Source organism: Drosophila obscura, unplaced genomic scaffold (genome assembly GCF_018151105.1).
Source record: "Drosophila obscura isolate BZ-5 IFL unplaced genomic scaffold, ASM1815110v1 contig_200, whole genome shotgun sequence".
Taxonomy (NCBI): Eukaryota; Metazoa; Arthropoda; class Insecta; order Diptera; family Drosophilidae; genus Drosophila; species Drosophila obscura.
Genome location: NW_024542791.1, coordinates 1,302,723 through 1,320,228, shown reverse-complemented (window position 1 = coordinate 1,320,228; position 17,506 = coordinate 1,302,723). Strand labels below are relative to the sequence as shown.

General features: G+C 44.6%; 1 protein-coding gene across 3 annotated transcripts in view; it reads right to left on the bottom strand.

Annotated features, from left to right (window-relative positions):
* The window catches only part of LOC111069121 (mucin-19), a 68,128-nt gene that overhangs the window by 12,932 nt on the left and 37,690 nt on the right, over positions 1–17,506 (bottom strand). For 2 of the 3 annotated variants that reach the window (XM_022359020.2, XM_022359019.2), the window contains exons 3-6: positions 14,540–15,371; positions 8,041–8,472; positions 7,425–7,977; positions 6,005–6,736 (exon numbers count right to left, since the gene is read on the bottom strand). In XM_022359020.2, coding sequence (XP_022214712.2) covers positions 6,005–6,736; positions 7,425–7,977; positions 8,041–8,472; positions 14,540–15,371 — 2,549 coding nt within the window. The remainder of the gene's footprint in view (positions 1–6,004; positions 6,737–7,424; positions 7,978–8,040; positions 8,473–14,539; positions 15,372–17,506) is intronic. The other variant, XM_022359021.2, reaches the window with a different exon arrangement.

Below are 17,506 nucleotides of genomic sequence, written 5' to 3'. Positions count from 1 at the left end.
ACATTTTTTGAGCCGCATTTGTGGATGCTGTGAAGCGAAGGAGTTGGTCAGCTGAGCTCGAGGGGTGCTCCCTCCGCCTCCCAGAGAAGTAAACCAGATGCAAATTAATTGGTATACCTTTATGGCAAAGGAAGGCAAAAGGAACTACAAATTCTTGGTAAAATATTTTCGAGACAAACTATGAACAGAATTGATCAGCATATCAGTATACATTGGTGCTATAGCTAAAAGTTAGCATCATTTTTATTGATTTTAGACAAAAGATCAGAGACATTGACACAGGCAATGGTAATAAGTTCTAAAATATTTATACATAAAGCTAATGGCGGGCTTAGCTCGAAATTCAGATCGGTCTCTCTGAGTACCAGAGATATAAATACATATTTATATATAACAAATACATATTATACCTTTACGTATCACTGCTATTCCACACTGGCAAAAATGTGTAAATCTATAGCTCAAGGGCTTTAACTGCAGTGTTTATTTAATGCAACTTAAACAGAAACAGAAACAAAGTCCAAGTTAATTATGTTTCTAATAGATATAGGTACAGTTCCTGCCTCACATAGCAATAAAAAAACTGCAAGAAAAATATTTTAATTTCCTGTGCGAAGCCTTAAACATTAAAAATCTATAACTCAAGTTGTCTAACTATTTCGATACCCTCTAAACCATACAAGGCCCAATCACAGCCCTGAAGTTACATCAGAGCTCAACTTTGACTCTTCCATTGGAGGTTTTCCCCTCAATCTCTCACTTTTCTGTCACTCCTCTGAGCCGAAAAATTAATTTGAATTTTGTGTGTTTTTGTGGTTGTTGTTTCGTTTTTGTGGATGCATTCGTATGTTGCAGCGTCATACTTCCTGTGGCAGAAGAAGCAGAAGAAACGGGTGGGGAAACTTGCCACATAACACACTTCGCTCGCCCCTCTCTCTCTCTCTCTCTCTCTGACCCCCTGTCTGTCTCTCTCTACACAAGCAACAAATTGCATTTTAATGCAACTTTCCAAATCAATTTTCAAAACCAAACGGAGACAGCGTCAGCGAGAGAGGGGGCGGGGGGCCAAGCATTTCCCTTAAACAAGCAGCGGCAGCAGCGGAGGAGTGGAGGTGCGCGGGCAAGCAAGCGTTGGCCTGGCCAAAAGGCCAATATAAAGATAAATAAAACTTAAGTCAGCCATGTGACAGTTATGGATGAGAGGGCTGTGTGCTGTGCACACAGGGTCCGGGGACCCTGGAGTTCGAGTCCTCTACTCTCTGGATCCCAAAAATAACGAGCTGCTTGTGCGATAAAAAATCTAACTTTAATACGAATTAAGATAAACAAATAATGAGACATAGATACGGCAAGATCGCAAGGGGGAACTGGTCCCTCTGCGTCTGCATCTGCGTCTGCATCTCCGTATCTGTATCTGTATCTGTTTGGAGTATCTGCATGGCAATGGAGACCTCTGGGGTGCCCAAGCTCAAGTGACAAGTGCGCGCCTAGGTCTGGGGCTTTTGACATTTCTTGAATACGATCTACAAATGATCATCATGATCATCATCACGATGATGACGATGATGACGATGATGACGATGACTCTGCTGACTTAAGGGGGATTTGCATTGGTTGTTTATGTTTTTGGTTTCATAATGCTGCTGCCCCGTGCCCCGTGCCCCGATGAAACCCTATGCCTAATAATAGGGTCGCCTTTGAAATGCATACGCGAGAGCAGAGCCTGAGCCTGAGAGCTCAAAATGGATGGAGTGCCATGCGATTGTCGGGGGCGTTAGCCATGGTGCAAAATCTAGAGCTAAAGTTGATCTCCATCTTCTGTTGGCTGTTTGGCCTGTTCGCCTGTTCGCCTGTTTGGCTGTTTGGCTGTATTGCTGTTGCCCATGCTTGACATTTATGTGAACCCAAGCCAACAATAACACGTTGGTGTACCCTCGGCACAGAGTGTATCAGAGACGCAGAGGAGACCTCCAGTTCAGATGAGTGGAGTCGAGTGGAGTGCCCAGACAGAACGTTCGTTCAGAGCCCGCGACACGACACCAAGCCAGTCCCAGTCCAAGACCCAGACCCAGACTCAGAGATGGAGACGCGAATGGGGGACTACGACTGAGAGTCAAAAGCGATCGTGGGCAAAAAGGCAAAGTCAACTCTTTCCGAGTCATGAATCTTATGACGCCTACGTGTACTTTTGGCATTTGGCATGTCAAATACAATAAGTACAGCGGCGACGACGACGACTACGACCGCCGATCGAGGGACTGACTCCGGGCACAGGCGGCGAGTGGCAGTGAGTGTACATCCCATGTACATCAGACCCATGCCACACCGAAGATGGAGATGGAGATGGAGCACCCAAAACGGTTGGGTTCCAGTTCCAATTTGAGTCTCGTCTCTCTGGGGTTCAAGACATTGTTTGTTGTGTTTGACAGCTTCGTTTCGTGGCTCTGAATCTGAATAGCGTTGCTAGGGGGAGACATTCCTTGGCTTGTCATTAGCTGACAGAAACTAATTCGCTCCAAATAAGTTCACGGCAATTGCTGATAGATTGACAGGGCAAAACCAACATTAACCACAAAAAGACAAGAAACTGGATGGAGACCAAAGGGTTAAAATATGATTGAGGGTTGAGTATTTGCAACTCTAAAGGGTAGAAATATCTGTACGCGATTTAAATTAAATGTAGATTAGAGAATGGAGGAAGATTTTCAACAAACATCTTAAAGGGAAGAAAGAAAACCCAGAAATAAAAATTAATACTTAGCTAAGCTACTATGTGAGAGAGAGAACGGGCGAAAGGGAGAGACAGGGCTTAGATATTCCGTGTAAATATTTGAGGATGGGCCATAGAACATTGGAAAACCCGCTGGCAGTTGATACCAGAACGAGAAAGAGACCCAGAGATGGAAAAGAATAAACTTTATTGGGTAAGGGGCAACTTTCTGGTGATATTATATCCGATATTTACTTAATATGCATAGCATATATTTGTTTATTCCCTTAGCTGATCCAATACATTGATTCCCATCTCTTTTTTATGTGCAGCCCCCCTCCTTAAATGCCACAGAAATCTTCCTGGCTAGCCAACTATCCATACGGAGATCTCCCCGTACGAGTCCAATTATCCTCGCCCAACTAGTGCAAAAGATCTTGGGCAGCCATCTCTGCCATCTATCCAATTTCTAACCTCCACTTGGGTTACCGCACATTCCACGCACATGCCACGCAGTGCCAGTGCCCCCTACTCTGTGGCAAAGTCCAAGTCAACCCACCTGCTACCTTCGGTCCACTTAATCAGCGAATAATTCATGACACAAATTCTGGCATGCAGAAAAGAGCAGCAACGAGGAAGAAGATAGAAAGAGAGAGAGAGGGAGTCCCTCCTGTAGCTCGTGTCGCTGATCACGCATAGAAATTATTATTGTGCTTTAATATAGCCATAAATCTGTACATTTAAAATGCAGAAAATATCGCATCCTGCTGCGAGAGTCGAACCAGAATGGGACTTGCGATTGGGATTGGGATTGGCCCCCCCCCCCACTTATGACTTCATCTGCATTTTTATGGCGAATGCGAATGCTCTGGCGATAATAAACCCTGGCCTGGCCTGGGACTGGGACTGGGCCTGGCCATCGAGATCGAGAGCCGTACCCGAAACGCCACCCATGCGTGGTCTCTTACCTACCCCCCCACAGCCAGCCAGGGACCCTGGGTGGAGAGTCTAGGCTGCTGGCTGGCTGACTGGCTGGCTAGCTGGCTGCTTCTTTGAGGCAATATCAATAACACTTGCAACTCTGTCTGTGACTGCAACATGATGCGACAACGTCGCTGTTGCTGTCGTTGAGAGCTCGGACAATGTCACTGAACCAGTTCTCAATGTCTTCATATAGATTTCCAGCGAGGCACACAGCCTCAGCCACAGCCTCAGCCACAGCCACAGACTGAGAGGAGAGTCAACCTCTGCACTAAATATTTACAACCTCCACAATATCTCAACGACCGACAACTACAGCAAACACACAAAAAAAAAAGAAAAAAAAAAGAGGTCTGCCTCGTCTTTCTATCGTTAGCCTGGCGGAACAAGTTCATGCAACTGCACCACAAAAGGTGTTCAGGCGACCAAGACCAGCCCAAGACCAGCCCAAGAGCAAGACCAAAAAGCTAGCCAAGTGTCGTTGTGGCCATAAATTCAATTGAATATTACGCCAATTGCCTTTTTGTCTATTGCAAAAAAAAAAACAACAACAACCTTCGGGGAGGAGTCATCAGCATCCCCAGTCGCACAATCCTCAAGCTCGTCTGGTGGGGTAAACTGGTTCCATCATCATCATCATCATCATCAACAGCAACAGCAGCATCATATATGTTGGCTTGGTAGATACTCTGCGTACTATAAGCAGATTTTAGTTCATCTTTGAATGCACGCTAAGCCGCTTTGGGGGCTGCTAATTAGGCGACTTTCAAGGCGACTTCATCCATTGGCGGCTGGCTAATATGCATCAAAATGTGTCAACACCTAGAGCTCTGGAGCTCTAGGCAAGAGGAGTGCGGCTTAATTGTTAACTTCGAACGTACACACATACTGCTATCTGGCGGTGATTGCACTAGTTGGAGCGGACCTATCCGACCATGTTTTCACTCCATTAACGCGATGAAGTGGAGAGCAGGATCCTGCTGAAGCTGTTGCTCTGGCAGCCGCCTGAACTGGGTCTGGTAATGATGCCTGACGTTGACCGATCGTCGACCGCAAAGCCAAAGTAAAACCTGGCCCCGGCCCCGGCCCCGGCCCCAGCCCCAGCCACAGCCCCTAGCCTGGCCTGGCCTGACCGATCAAAAGTCGTTCAACTTGCCGGAACTGGTCGTAAAAGATCACCTGGCCACCATTCCAATGCCAGCTCTAGCTTCAGCTTCAGCTTCAGCTCCAGCTCCAAACTCCCATTCCAATGTCTACTACTCTTTGCCTATGTGGAGCATTTTCTTCTTGGACTCGCAAAACGCCAACTCCAAACTCCAAGCTCCAAGTCGTAGCTGAGGCTGACGCTGAGGCTGTAGCTCGCGTGGCACAATATTAATGGCCGCCAGAGAGTTCAGGTCCGGCCATGCCATTGCGGAGTGGAGTTCAAAACCCAAAAACATAGTTAATCTTGTCTCTTCTGCTGCCGTTGAGGAGCGGAGCACCGAGCAGCCTCCCTACACACGGTTTTTGCCATGCGGTTTTTGTTGGTTGGTTTGTTTTTTGTTTTGTTGGCAGGAAACCCCCTTGAACAAAACGTCCGAAAAAAAAAAACAGCAACAAAAATAAACGTAAAACGAACGCGTTTATGTGCTGTCGATTTGCCTCTTGGGTAAATGAACTTTGACTGCTGCCCGCTGATGGGGTTCAAGAATGCCACTCGCACCCATGTCCAAGTCACTCGCGAAGGTCTCTCTCGCTGTCTCCCTCTGGGGCCAGGCTCAGGTAAATGCTGAATGCTGCCTGGCATTTGGGATTTGCTGATCTTTTGAGTCTTGGGATCTCGGGGATTGCTTTAATTCGGTTTTGTATTTTGCAAACATTTTTCAAGGTTGGATTTTGGTTCTCGACAGATTTTAAATGAAATTTATGACAGATTTGTACCCAACTAAAAATACCTGAGTATTGTGGGAATGATCCATGCAATCCATGCATAGATTTCTCTGTGAGAGATTAGGGATTCAATTTCTTTTTGGTACGGAAATACTTCCCTCAGCTCTCAACTACCTAAGGAGAAATTTTTATAAATTATTTCCTTCGGGACGTTCAATCAACCTCCCTCTGAAAGAGATTTTCCCCGAATTAAACTTTACTTTCTAGCGGGAGATATTTATGTGTGTCCCCTCCCCCCCATCCCCGTCAGCTGCTCCATAAACATCAATTAGTTACAGCCAGTTTGAGGGGAGGGAAATCTTCCTTTCTCCAGCGAAATCTCAATGCTTAATCAACTACAAATGGGGCTGAAGGGAGCGGAGAATGTTCTGTTTTGCTCACCTGAACATATTCGGCGCATATATCAATTCCACCCACAAAGCCGCACACATCGTCCACGGACCAGGAGTTCACCTCCTCGCTCTGCGCCTGACACTGACGCGGTCCACCACCAGAGGCTCCTGTGCCTGGGCCTGTGCCTGTGCCAGTTGCTGCGTTGGCGTTGGCATGGGCATTACTGGTGCCTGGTTGGAGCTCCTCGGACTGGTCCAGAAGTGGCGGGGATGGTGTGGATGAGGCTGTTGTCGCTGTCGTGGCCGTGGTGGCCGTTGAGCTGGCACGACGCGTCGTCCCTAGCAGGCCCTCGGGCTCGGGCTTAAAGCGCTTTGCGGCTGGCGGTTGGGAGCTCAAGTCTAATGGCGCCGCCGACGCAATCGATGAGCCACCAGCAGCAGCACCACCACCACTACCACCACCGACGGGCGCCACCGAAGTCGAAGTCTCTGTTGTGGAACGTGGACTAGACTGCCGCGAAGCGTGATGCTGCTGCTGCTGTTGTTGTTGTTGCTGCTGTTGCTGCTGCTGCTGTTGCAGCTGGGCCGAGTAGATGAAAGCGGGTGTAACAAATTGAGCCGCCTGCTGGAGCGCTGCATTCAGAGTGGAACGTGGCGTGCCCGCTGCACTGGCACTGGGCGACGAGGCATTGGAACTGGAACGTGGATGCTGTGAGTGCTGCGGATGCTGTGGCTTGCCGCGCAGAATTTCCTGGATTTGGGCATCTTTGACAGCACGCACCTACAGCGGGGACAAGAAATGGGAAAAGAACGGGAGGTGAGCATTAATTTAGAATGAATTTTCAGTAATGATAGATAGTAAGGATACCCTTTATTTGGTCTACTTTTTTGCAATTTCGACTGTTGAAAGCTTCCTGCCTGGCGCACTATTTTTCACAGAGTAGCTTAGCAGTGAATTCTAACGAGTACATGGCCTCTCTCTCTCTGGCTCTCTCTTCACTGCTACTCTATCCTAGTGAGACTCCTAAGATTATCTATAGAATATGTAGTCCGTTACACCATAAAATGTTGCGGGCTATCCCCTAAATTAATTCAGCTATTGGTGTAATCTTTTTTAAATATATTAAATTAGTAAATAAGTTTTAAAGATATGAACATGCTGAAGCTATATATGAGGGCTTAAGTCTTGAATATTATGGCTACCATAATAATCGCTTGGGATGTGGAGAGCTCCGAAATCTACGAATGCTCTGAAGTGCTTATAAGTCAAATCTATGTATTGTTATATACTTATGCCCACCACTTATAGATATTTTCAAGTTAAAATCATTTCCTTCTGTTACAAAAATCAATAGCAGTACAATAAACCCCCAAGCCCTTGCACAATTACGGGGTATAAATAACCTTTTTGGGTGGCCCAATCACAGAGTTGTTGCTTGGTTTTTTTTTTATGGCTACACAGTACTCACCAGCGTCATCAGAGCCTGGGTGCTGCTCATGTCTATCAGTGGCGGAAAAATGCCCGACGAGAAGGGCAAAAAGCTGGACATGAACGGCGAAACACTGGCCGCTGCCACCACAGCGGCCATTTGGCTCTTGGCCTGCTCCGTGGGCGACTGTGCAGCGGCTGGCGGTGGCAACGTACCAACACTGGCCACAGAGCCCACGCCTGCTCCAGAGTTTCCGGCTCCTGCTCCTCCGCCCCCACCGCCTCTTCCTTCGGCCACACTCACTTTGGTCTCCTTGGGCAGACTGACAGCAGCCGCCGACGCAGCAGCCGCCGAGGGCGAGAGCTTCTTGGCCGCATTGCTGGCATTGGTGGTGCAGTTGCTGCTGCTGTTGTTGTTGTTGCTGTTGCTGTTGCCGCTGCTGCTGCTATTGGCATTGCCCGACTTTGTGGCGGAGCTGCTGTTGCTGCCACTGCTGCTGTTCTGCTGTGTGGCAGTGGTTGCTGCTGCCGCTGCCGAGTTGCCTGTGCTGCTGCTGCTCTCGTAATAGGAATTGCGTCGCGTTGCATGGCTGCTGGAAAGTTTCAACACGAGAATGAGTATTTGGGTGGATGGATGCTCAAGGATTTGCGCTTACTCATTGGGATTGGTGTTATTGTATTTGGCCGCCAGACATCGCATAATGTCCGAATAGTTGCGGGTGGAGAAATCCGTGGCATTTGTATTGGAGCTCGCTGGGGCATTGCTGCCCGAACTGCCTGCACCACTACCTTGGTTCACATTGTTGCTGTTGCTTGTGCCGCTGCTGCTGTTGTTGTTGTTGTTGATGTTGCCACTGCCACTGCCACTGCTGATGTTGTTGTTGCGATGCTGCTGATGCTGTTGAATGGTATTCAACAAATTTGTAGACAAATTGTGAAGCGGCATGTGTGTCGTGGCTTGAGCACTCGGTGGACTCAATCTTTGTTGCTGTTGTTGTTGCTGTTGCTGCTGCTGCTGGTTGGGTGAGACACCACCGTTGCCACCGCCACCGCGAAACGATGATGATGAGGGCGTGGCGCTGCGAGATCTACAACACAAAATAAATATGCCCAAAATGAGCAAAATAAACATCTGGATTAGTTATGTTAAAGAGAACATTTAGCGAGGCTTTGCATAAGTCGAAGGCAGCAGGCAGCAAGCTGTGTGACATCAGCGTACATAAATATTACAGCATAGAAATACTGCTCCCATATGTTGCTAAATTTGCATTAATATTTAATTATCTTCAGTTCAACCCACTCCCCCTGGTGGCCAGGTGTCGCAAACAATTGGATTATTTGTCATTCTCCCCCTCCAACAACCGATCAAAGATCCCATCCGAACCGATCCGAGAGTTCTCTCTCTCTGTTCGCTTATTTGACATGCTAATGAGTGGCTTCCGTGAGAAGCACTCCAGTAAGAACCGAACCCAAGCGAACCCCTTGGCACAGGTGTCTGCGAACTACGATCTAAGTCTTGTTGACGTTTGATATTTAGTTAATTTCCATTTCCATGCGGCATTGGCCATAATGCGATTATGTGCCGGGCCGTCCAGTTGACATGGGAACGAGGAGTCCCACGAGGAAAAGGAGTGCTGCTGGTTGGCAGCTGCTAAGGAAAGCAAAGGCTGGGAGAGTTTACACGATGGGAGTTCTGTCCGGTTTAAGTCGCTCTTGAAATAAGTTTAATTACAGTTTAATTCACTTTTAGTGCTTGAGAATCAAAACAGCTGTTTGCTGCTGCCGTTGAATGGCTCCGTGGAACCAGTTTCATGCGCAAAATGAACTAGTTAATGAACCAATCGGTTCATTGGAATTATACCACAGTTCCATTTGGAAAACAATAAAATTTTCCGTTCAGTTTTAAAAAGAAAACAAATCGTTTTTAATCAGTAAAATATTCCGATGCACATATTATGTATTTATCTTTATTAATCTCTTGTGATGTCATTTGAAGCGAATGTGTCCGTTCACTTATGGGAAGTTTGTACAGAAAATCAATTTAATTCTCAAAATTCGAACTCTAACAGAACAAAGGAATTATTTTTATTACTTTCTGTACTTAGTAAAATTTAATCCAAAAAAATAATAATAATTATTTTATTTTAGTGCAGGGTTGCATTTTGATAAATATTTCGCACATCTCTTGAACAGAAAACCCCTACTCTATGGACATATCTCCTTTAAACTTTTAAAGCTAAATATATGTAATAGTTTCTGTTGTTTTGTGTTTCTGTTTGAAGAACATCTTTAAATAGTTTGAATTTTTCAATCTTGTTTTTGTGCCTCGAACATGGAACATTTGTCCCGAAAAACAATTTCATTTTGGATGCTCTCGGAGAACGAAGAATCAGAATCAGAATCAAAGCCAAATCCATGTTAACCAATGTCGAGCATTTGTGGCAAACAATCTGCCAAGCATGGCCATAACTCATATGCAACTAACCGCCAGGTTAGGCCAGAGAGACCAACATGCCACCAACATGGTGCATGCTGCATGGTGCATGGTCTCTACTCTACTCTACTCTACTCTGCTCTACCCACCCATTATCCATTCCTAGAGCTGCAGCCTGGACCTGTGGCTTTCCAACACGAGCCACAGCCTCCCCGAAAAACAACAACAACAACAACAAAAAGAAACCAAAAATAATCAGCATAGATTTCTGCCTAGATCGGCAGCGGGCCGCCGCCGGTCACCTCCTAAACTGAGCGCGGTGCCGGTGGCAGCTGTGGCAAGTGCCTGGCTTAGAGTTGCAGCACTCTCTATGGGTTCGGTTGCATGCCACAGAAAAAAAAAAGAGTAACTCGTGCTGCACGTCGTCGTCGTCGTCGTCGTCGGTTGGTCGTTGGTCATGTCGTGTCGCTTACGGAGGCTGCAGCACAAATTTATATATAGCAGCTATTGGTGGTGGTGCTGCCACTGCCACTGCCCCTTGCCACAGACCCACCTGCCACTGCTGCCCCACCTCATCTGCACCGTTCTGCCTGGCCGCCACCCCTCATCTAGTTGCTCTCTTGTTCCTCATGCTGTTTCTGCTGTTGTTGTTGTTGTTGCCATTGATTTATCGTGATCTGTTGGTTGTCGATTTTTTTTCTTACTTGTATTCTCGTTGTTGTTTTTTTTTTCGATCATTCGCTGCTTGCCCCTCCGCTGCTGCTGCTTACAACTTTGTTTTTGTTTGTTCTCCTTTTTTTTTCTGTTTTTATTTTTTTTTAGTAATTTTTTTTCGTTTTCGTTAAAAATGTTGATTATTGCAAATTGCTTTGGCGATTGGTAGCAGCTACTTAGTTGTGTTTTCCAGCCTGTTCTTGGCAATTGTTTGAACAGCAACAGCAGCAGCAGCAGCAGCACACGGGGGGCGGAAAACAGAGGAAAATCCATAGGAACAACAAAAAAAAAATGCTTTATGGTGGCGATTATGTTGGCTACTGCTTAATGCTACCAACCAACTCCAACAGCCCCCACCGCCATCACAGGTGGGTAGGGTAACGGTTTTGTATGCTGTCGCACAGATAGATCTACAGATCGGTGGCATGCCTAATTGGTTTTTACGAGCGGCAGGCAACATGTGCCTTGTCTCGGTATGCAAATGGTGTCTATTGTTACGCCTACACAGGGCGCTGCCCCTGCCCTGACCGATAAGTCCCTAATAAAATCAAATAAATATACAGACAAATGTCAGGGAGTACAGTGCGTTTCAAAAGTGTAGAGCGGCACAACAGGATGAAATTAGGTACAACAAAATTCCATGCCAACGAACTACGGGGAGATACGATACTGATATTTAACATATGGAATGTGTGGTGATCATTTATAAATTTTCGTTTACTTATCGAATCGAAACTGTAATCGTGTAATATTTTGGCTTATCGATTTATCCAACGAACTGTAACATTGAAATTTTATAAGTCTTTACTCTAGGCAGGTTTTCGTATTACCTTTTATTCACTACTGTAATTATTGCATAACATACTCGTAAGATATTGGTTGCAACTGCCTTATAGTTTTGAGTCACACTGCCCGCAAATATGTATATATTTAAATATATTTAAGAAGTATCACATGTATGTATACTCGTGTGTTTACGATACCAAAAAAGAATGCCTGTGTCAGAATCAGTTGTCAGAAACTAGCTCACCAAAGCAGACACAAAGAATGGAAGGCTTGTGGATTTGGTGATCCGATGCCTCGAATGCCCTTGCTGTCATCTGATATAGAGGAGTACTTGATAGATATTCAAGCTGCTGTTTGAACTGATCTAAAAGGGAAAGGCAACTGGACAGAAGAGCAGTCCAACTTAAGGGTAGAAGCAGCCGAAGAATTCAATATTCAAATGTGTTTAACATTTTGCGAATAATTTGCAATTTAATGACTTGTAGTCTAGACAACTTTTTTCCAAAATATTTCAATGGTTCAATAGAATATTTAGAGCACAGGTAAATATTATGAATGAGCTTAGACCATAAATAAGGCATTCGATCGATTTTTCCTTATAAAAACCAAGAAAAATAAAATAAAAATACAATGAAACATTTTTCCAAATTTTAAACTGAATAAAGATCAACAACATTAGGCAGGTCAAAACAGATGATACGATCTCAAACTCAATCTCAATCCTCAAAAGGTTAAAGATCGTATAAAAAATGAATGGAGACCCAAAAGCTGTTTGGAGACTGAATTTTGTGAATGAACCTGAACTATAAATATTAAGCAGAAATACATATTCTTGCGTCAAAGTAAAATTTGCATTTATTTCACAAAAAAAAAATATATATAAAGAGATTCCCAAATATTATACGAAATCAATTCCAGATATCATACGCCCCTCAAAAAACCTTCATTTATCATACGAAAACCATCATCGGCTAGTTGCCCTAATAGGCCTCACTAATTTGTGGATAAACAATTATAAATTATGAATATTATTCGAATTATCCCAATGAGCGACCACCCTGAGCGATAACAGCAGCGCCACAGCTGGGGTGCTCCACAGCTGCCAGATACCAGATGCCAGATGCAAGATACCTAATCGTATCGTATCGAATCGAATGCTAAATCTAAATGACAGGCTATCGTGACTCTTTGTGCCTGCTTGAGCCACTCAAGTCCACACCTCAGGTGGCGATAGACTAGCATGTCCCATTAATATTAATAAGGCCCAGCCGGCGACGAACGGCGACCTGCCCAAAATGTATCGCCAAAGAAGTATCTATGTATCTTTTGTGTCGTTACTTCGTCTGTTTCCATCTATGCCGTGGCCAAAGGCTTGTTTATGTTTCTGTTTTTTTTGTTTTTTTTTGGTATACATTATCTTTGGCCGGGTATTACCATTTGGTGCAGAAGGTTTCATTTTTAAGCCATAGATAGGAATACAAGGATCCATCAGGATATTTGCAAAAGTTGCAATATTTATATTTTTGAATGCATTAATACAGCATCGATTATAGGATAAAAATATGGTCCAAAATAAGCGGTTAAGCCTAAACTATAACTTTTACAGCTGTAGGCGCGTAATAATAAAGAAATTTAGACTTAGTACATAGAAAATATCCCCGGAAATGGGGATTTTGCAGCGATTCCTTTTTAATAAAGCCGCAGCATCACTTAGAAAATTCAACCATGATCTGGAATATGGAATACTGAACTGGCAAACATGAAGTCTAATCTTGAACATAGTAGTTTAGCAGAAAAAGCAGAGTTTCAGACTTGATAATTCGTGTTAACTAGCTCTCTTTAGATTCTAAAGTTTAGAGGGTATCAAAGGGTATCAAAACTTCGTTGTTGCCATAGTTTCTCTGTGTGTCTCTTGTGTGTGGTGATAAATTGCTTTTATTTATATTAGTTAAAATATAATCTTTGACGCCATTAATTTAGTTGTGCGTATTAATTGCTGCTGATCTGTGCAGACCGATCTATGTTTTGCTTTTTGCTTTTGTTTTGTATTTGCATTTACATTTCAAGTTTTACAAGACGTTTTTCTTTCGTTTTCTTTGCTTCTTCGATTGTGGTGGATTCTTTGTTGGTGCCTTTTGGATTGTGCCTTCTGTCGTTGCCTGTTTGCTTTTTGCCTTTCTGTTTTTGACAGCATAAGCGTGCTCTGTCTTGTGTTTGCTTTTTGTTTTTGTGTGTGTGTTTTTTTTTTGTTGGTTGCTTTGATTAATTTACTTTCGGGCTGCGAACAGAAGCAACACAGCATCGATTTGGTTTCTTTTTCGAGGTATTAATTTATGAAAATGTTAATTAATTTGTCAGGCGCTGACAGCCGTCGAGACGGCCACAAATTACTTGATAAATAGTCTCGGGTTCGGAGCGACTATTCTTTCCCTCTCCAAACAAAAACTATCTATGAAATTTATGTGATTTGGAATAAAAATACAATAAACATCTCAGCGGAAAATATGGCTGGCAAGGGGAAGGAGAATAAGCCACAGGACGAGGAGTCTCCTCATACGCCGGTGCACACGCCCGAACCCAGCACATCCGTTCCCGAACGCACCATCCTGCGCACAGCCATCAATCCGGAGATAGGACACCAGCATCCAGGTGCATCGATATCCATAGATGTGCACACTGACGGCATCGAGATCGACATCGAGGAGCGGCCCTCGGACACCGAATCGATCAAGCAACTGCGGCAGCGCAGGAGGCGATTCGACGAGTTGCGTCGCGATCATTACAATCGAATGTACTACGACAATGGCAGCATTGTTCGTGGGTCGCAGTGTCTGAGTCCAGAACTAGCCGCCGAAATCGAGAATGACAACGAGAATGAGGGGGATGTTGAGAAGAAGAAGGAAAAGCCAGAGGAGAAGGATAAGTCCAAATAGTGACAGCGAGCGACAGTACTGATGATTAAGAGAGCATATCCTGGCTCATGGCTTCGTTAACCCACAATAAAAGCTGCTATTAGAAACACATTAGAACCTATTAGAATCTCTACCCAATAAAGTTCCGCCAAAGGGAGAGGTACACTGCGATTTGTTTCTCTGGTTTTTATATCAAAAGCGAAGCAACAAATTTCGCGCACTCTCTTTCTCTCTCACAGCGTAGCTTAGTCTCTCCTTTCTGGCGATATTTTATGGAGAAAGAGAAGGAAATCTCTTCCCTCCACTCACCTGGCAAATGCTCCGACGGTTATGTCGCCATTGTGGCTGCTATTGCTGCCGGGACTGAGGCGCTCTCTCTTCACGCCGTGGCTCAGGTGCTGCTGCTGCTGATTCTGCTGCTGACTCGATTGATGGTTGCCCAGGCTGCTGCTTCCGCTTCCGCTTCCGGTTCCGCTGATGCTGCCACAGTTCATGCTGTTGCTACTGTTGTTGTTGTTGATGGTGTTGTTGTTGTTGTTATTGTGAATGGTTACCATGGGCGTGGCATCCATGTGGATGCCACCATCCTTGTGGCCATCCATATGCGACAGGGGCGACAGCTTCTCGTTCTTGACCTTCTCCAGATAGAGGGCGGCATAGGCCGCCGCAGCTGCTGCTGCTGTGGTCGCCGCCGGACTGGAGGACGTCGACGATGCTGAGGAGGTGGCTGTGGCAGTGCTGTGGCTGGGTGTTTGGGCCTGATTGGAGCTGCCACCACCAACCGTGTTGCCACCCCCGGTGGCTGCTTCGCTCAGCTTCTTGGCGGTGCTCTCGATGGCCGCCCCATAACCGCTCAATAGCAGCGATCGTTCGCTGAGCATTTTCGCTGCTGAGGGGATGGAGGAGAACGGTTCGGAGAGTAGCTGGGAGCGCAAATCGCTGGCCAGACGCTCCAGATGTTTCCGCTTGTTGCAGCTGGTGCTGGAGCTGGAGGTGGAGGTGGTGGCGCTGGTGGTGGCCGCCGCCGAGGAGCCAAAATGATGCTCGTCGTGGGTCGCCGGTTGCGTTGCACTGCGACCACCCACAATCGCTGTTGTGGCCTTGGCTGGCTTCTGCTGCAGTATGTCGGTGGGTGCGTTACCTGTAACGATACCAAAAAGAGACTCTTAGACTCTGTTCACACACACATTCAACTGCTTCAACTGCTTCTTATTCTCATACCCCAGAGGCAGAGGCACACCAGCCACCAGTGCGTGCTTCTACCCCAGCGAAAGCTTACTGACAAACCAAACAAAACAAAACGAAAAACGTTTCTGCTCGGGGAAGTGTCGAGTCGAGTCGAGTCACATGCAAATCGGCCAAAGGTTAAAATAACTTATAATATGTTAACAAAACCATTGACCTGCAATGTTGAACCCCTAAGCTAATTATCGGGGTGACTGGGTGCCACTGGTTCTGCTGCTGCCAAGTGAGAGTGAGAGTGCGAAAGTGCACACATCATATCCGCACACTACTCGTAGTACATACAGTAGAGAACACAACAGTATATGCAGTAATCGTACAGCGCGGTAGGGTATTCTATGGGGGGGAATATTGCCAGTGGAGCAGCAATAGAAGAGGCGCAAAATAAACATAAAAAATGCTGATAAGAGATGTTGTAAGAGCTTTAAGCACATTTCAGAAGGGTTCGTAATTTTGACCCTTACTTAATTATTTATTAGGGGTATTCTAGTACACGTTTGTGAATATATATTTATTTATTTATTTAAGTAATGCTACCAAATGGGATTTTCTTCTGCCTGGCCACATAAATTATATTTAAATAAGAAAGCGTTTTAAACATAATTCCAATCAATGTATGTTTAAGCTGCTACCAATAATCCCTATGCTCAATAAGAAAAAGAGTACAAACGCAAACACCACTACAGATATATGTACATATGTACATGTAACCATATATTATATACTCGTAGAAACAATGTCACATTCGCATACATTGATCTTTTATGGTGCGGTTGAAACTTCCGTCGCAGACAGCCAGCCCCTGGCCCGGGGAGTGGCGCACTGGCAGGGCGCATAAATTGTTTATTTATTGTGTGTATACATGCGTTTTTTTGTGTCTCTTTACATTTCAGTTATTTACTTTTGGTAGCAGCATATAAATAATTTAATTGTAATTTAAATGGCAAAAATTAAAAAGCAAATACATGTATCGATGCGTGCACACAAGCATTGACCTTTAGCTGTCCGCTGTCCGCTGGCAGTGGCTCAGTGGCAGGCAGCGGGAATAAGGAAGAGAGAGAGAGAAATCCCAATACCCAGCAGGTGTAAATTAATGCAAGCCACACCGGGTAGAGACCCAAATCCAAACACAAACCTGGAGCTCCCCAAAGCTCCAGACCTTCCTTTTTTTCCGCTTCTCTCGCATGTTCAGCAACCAAAGCACACAGCATAAATAATTAAATGAAATATTTACAAGCGAAATTAGCAACAATTTGTAGTTTTAAGCTCGTTACGATCCCCAATCGGTATCGAACAGAACAATCAAAGCCAGACAACAGAAACAGAATCAAAAGTTCGGCAGTTGCACAGCAGATCCCCTGCGGATGGGTTTCATATCAAATTTCACTATTCTCGGATTTAGATCCGATTCGATTGGCGACTGGAATATGCGTGTGCGTATATATAGTATGCTGTTTAATAAGTTGGTCGTGCGTTATCATAAAATTAAGTTTATCATTGGTTAGCATAGAAATTAAGCTGTGGGGCCATACAAACAAAAACAACGAAGAGAGAAAGGGGAAAAACAAAACCAAAAAAAAGACCGCACCAAGGTGGTTGAACAGTGGAAAGGTAATGAAAGAATATTACTGAAAATTAGTTGAAACTCTAAGAAATGACATGTTTCATAATAACTATTCTCATGAGGAAGAATGTAAAGTTTTTTAAATGGAATGGGCCAATGGTAATTATTTAATTATCAAAATTTGTTCGCAAATATATTTAAATTTTATTTTCATTCTATTTCAAATATATTTTTACAAGAAAAATAAAAAAATTTAAAACTTCATGCCCCACGCACTCTCTCTCTTTTTCTTCCACTTGTTCACAGAGTAGCTTAGCAGTCAATGGTATATTCAAACTAATTACCAAACAAGTCCAAAATCAAAGTGCTATTATTTATCCTTTGCAATTCAAAATATTCCCCGAATGGTAGGTATATCCTTCAATTCTGTAAATTGTTATCCCTTTTTGGCAAAGTTTATTGCAGATTTG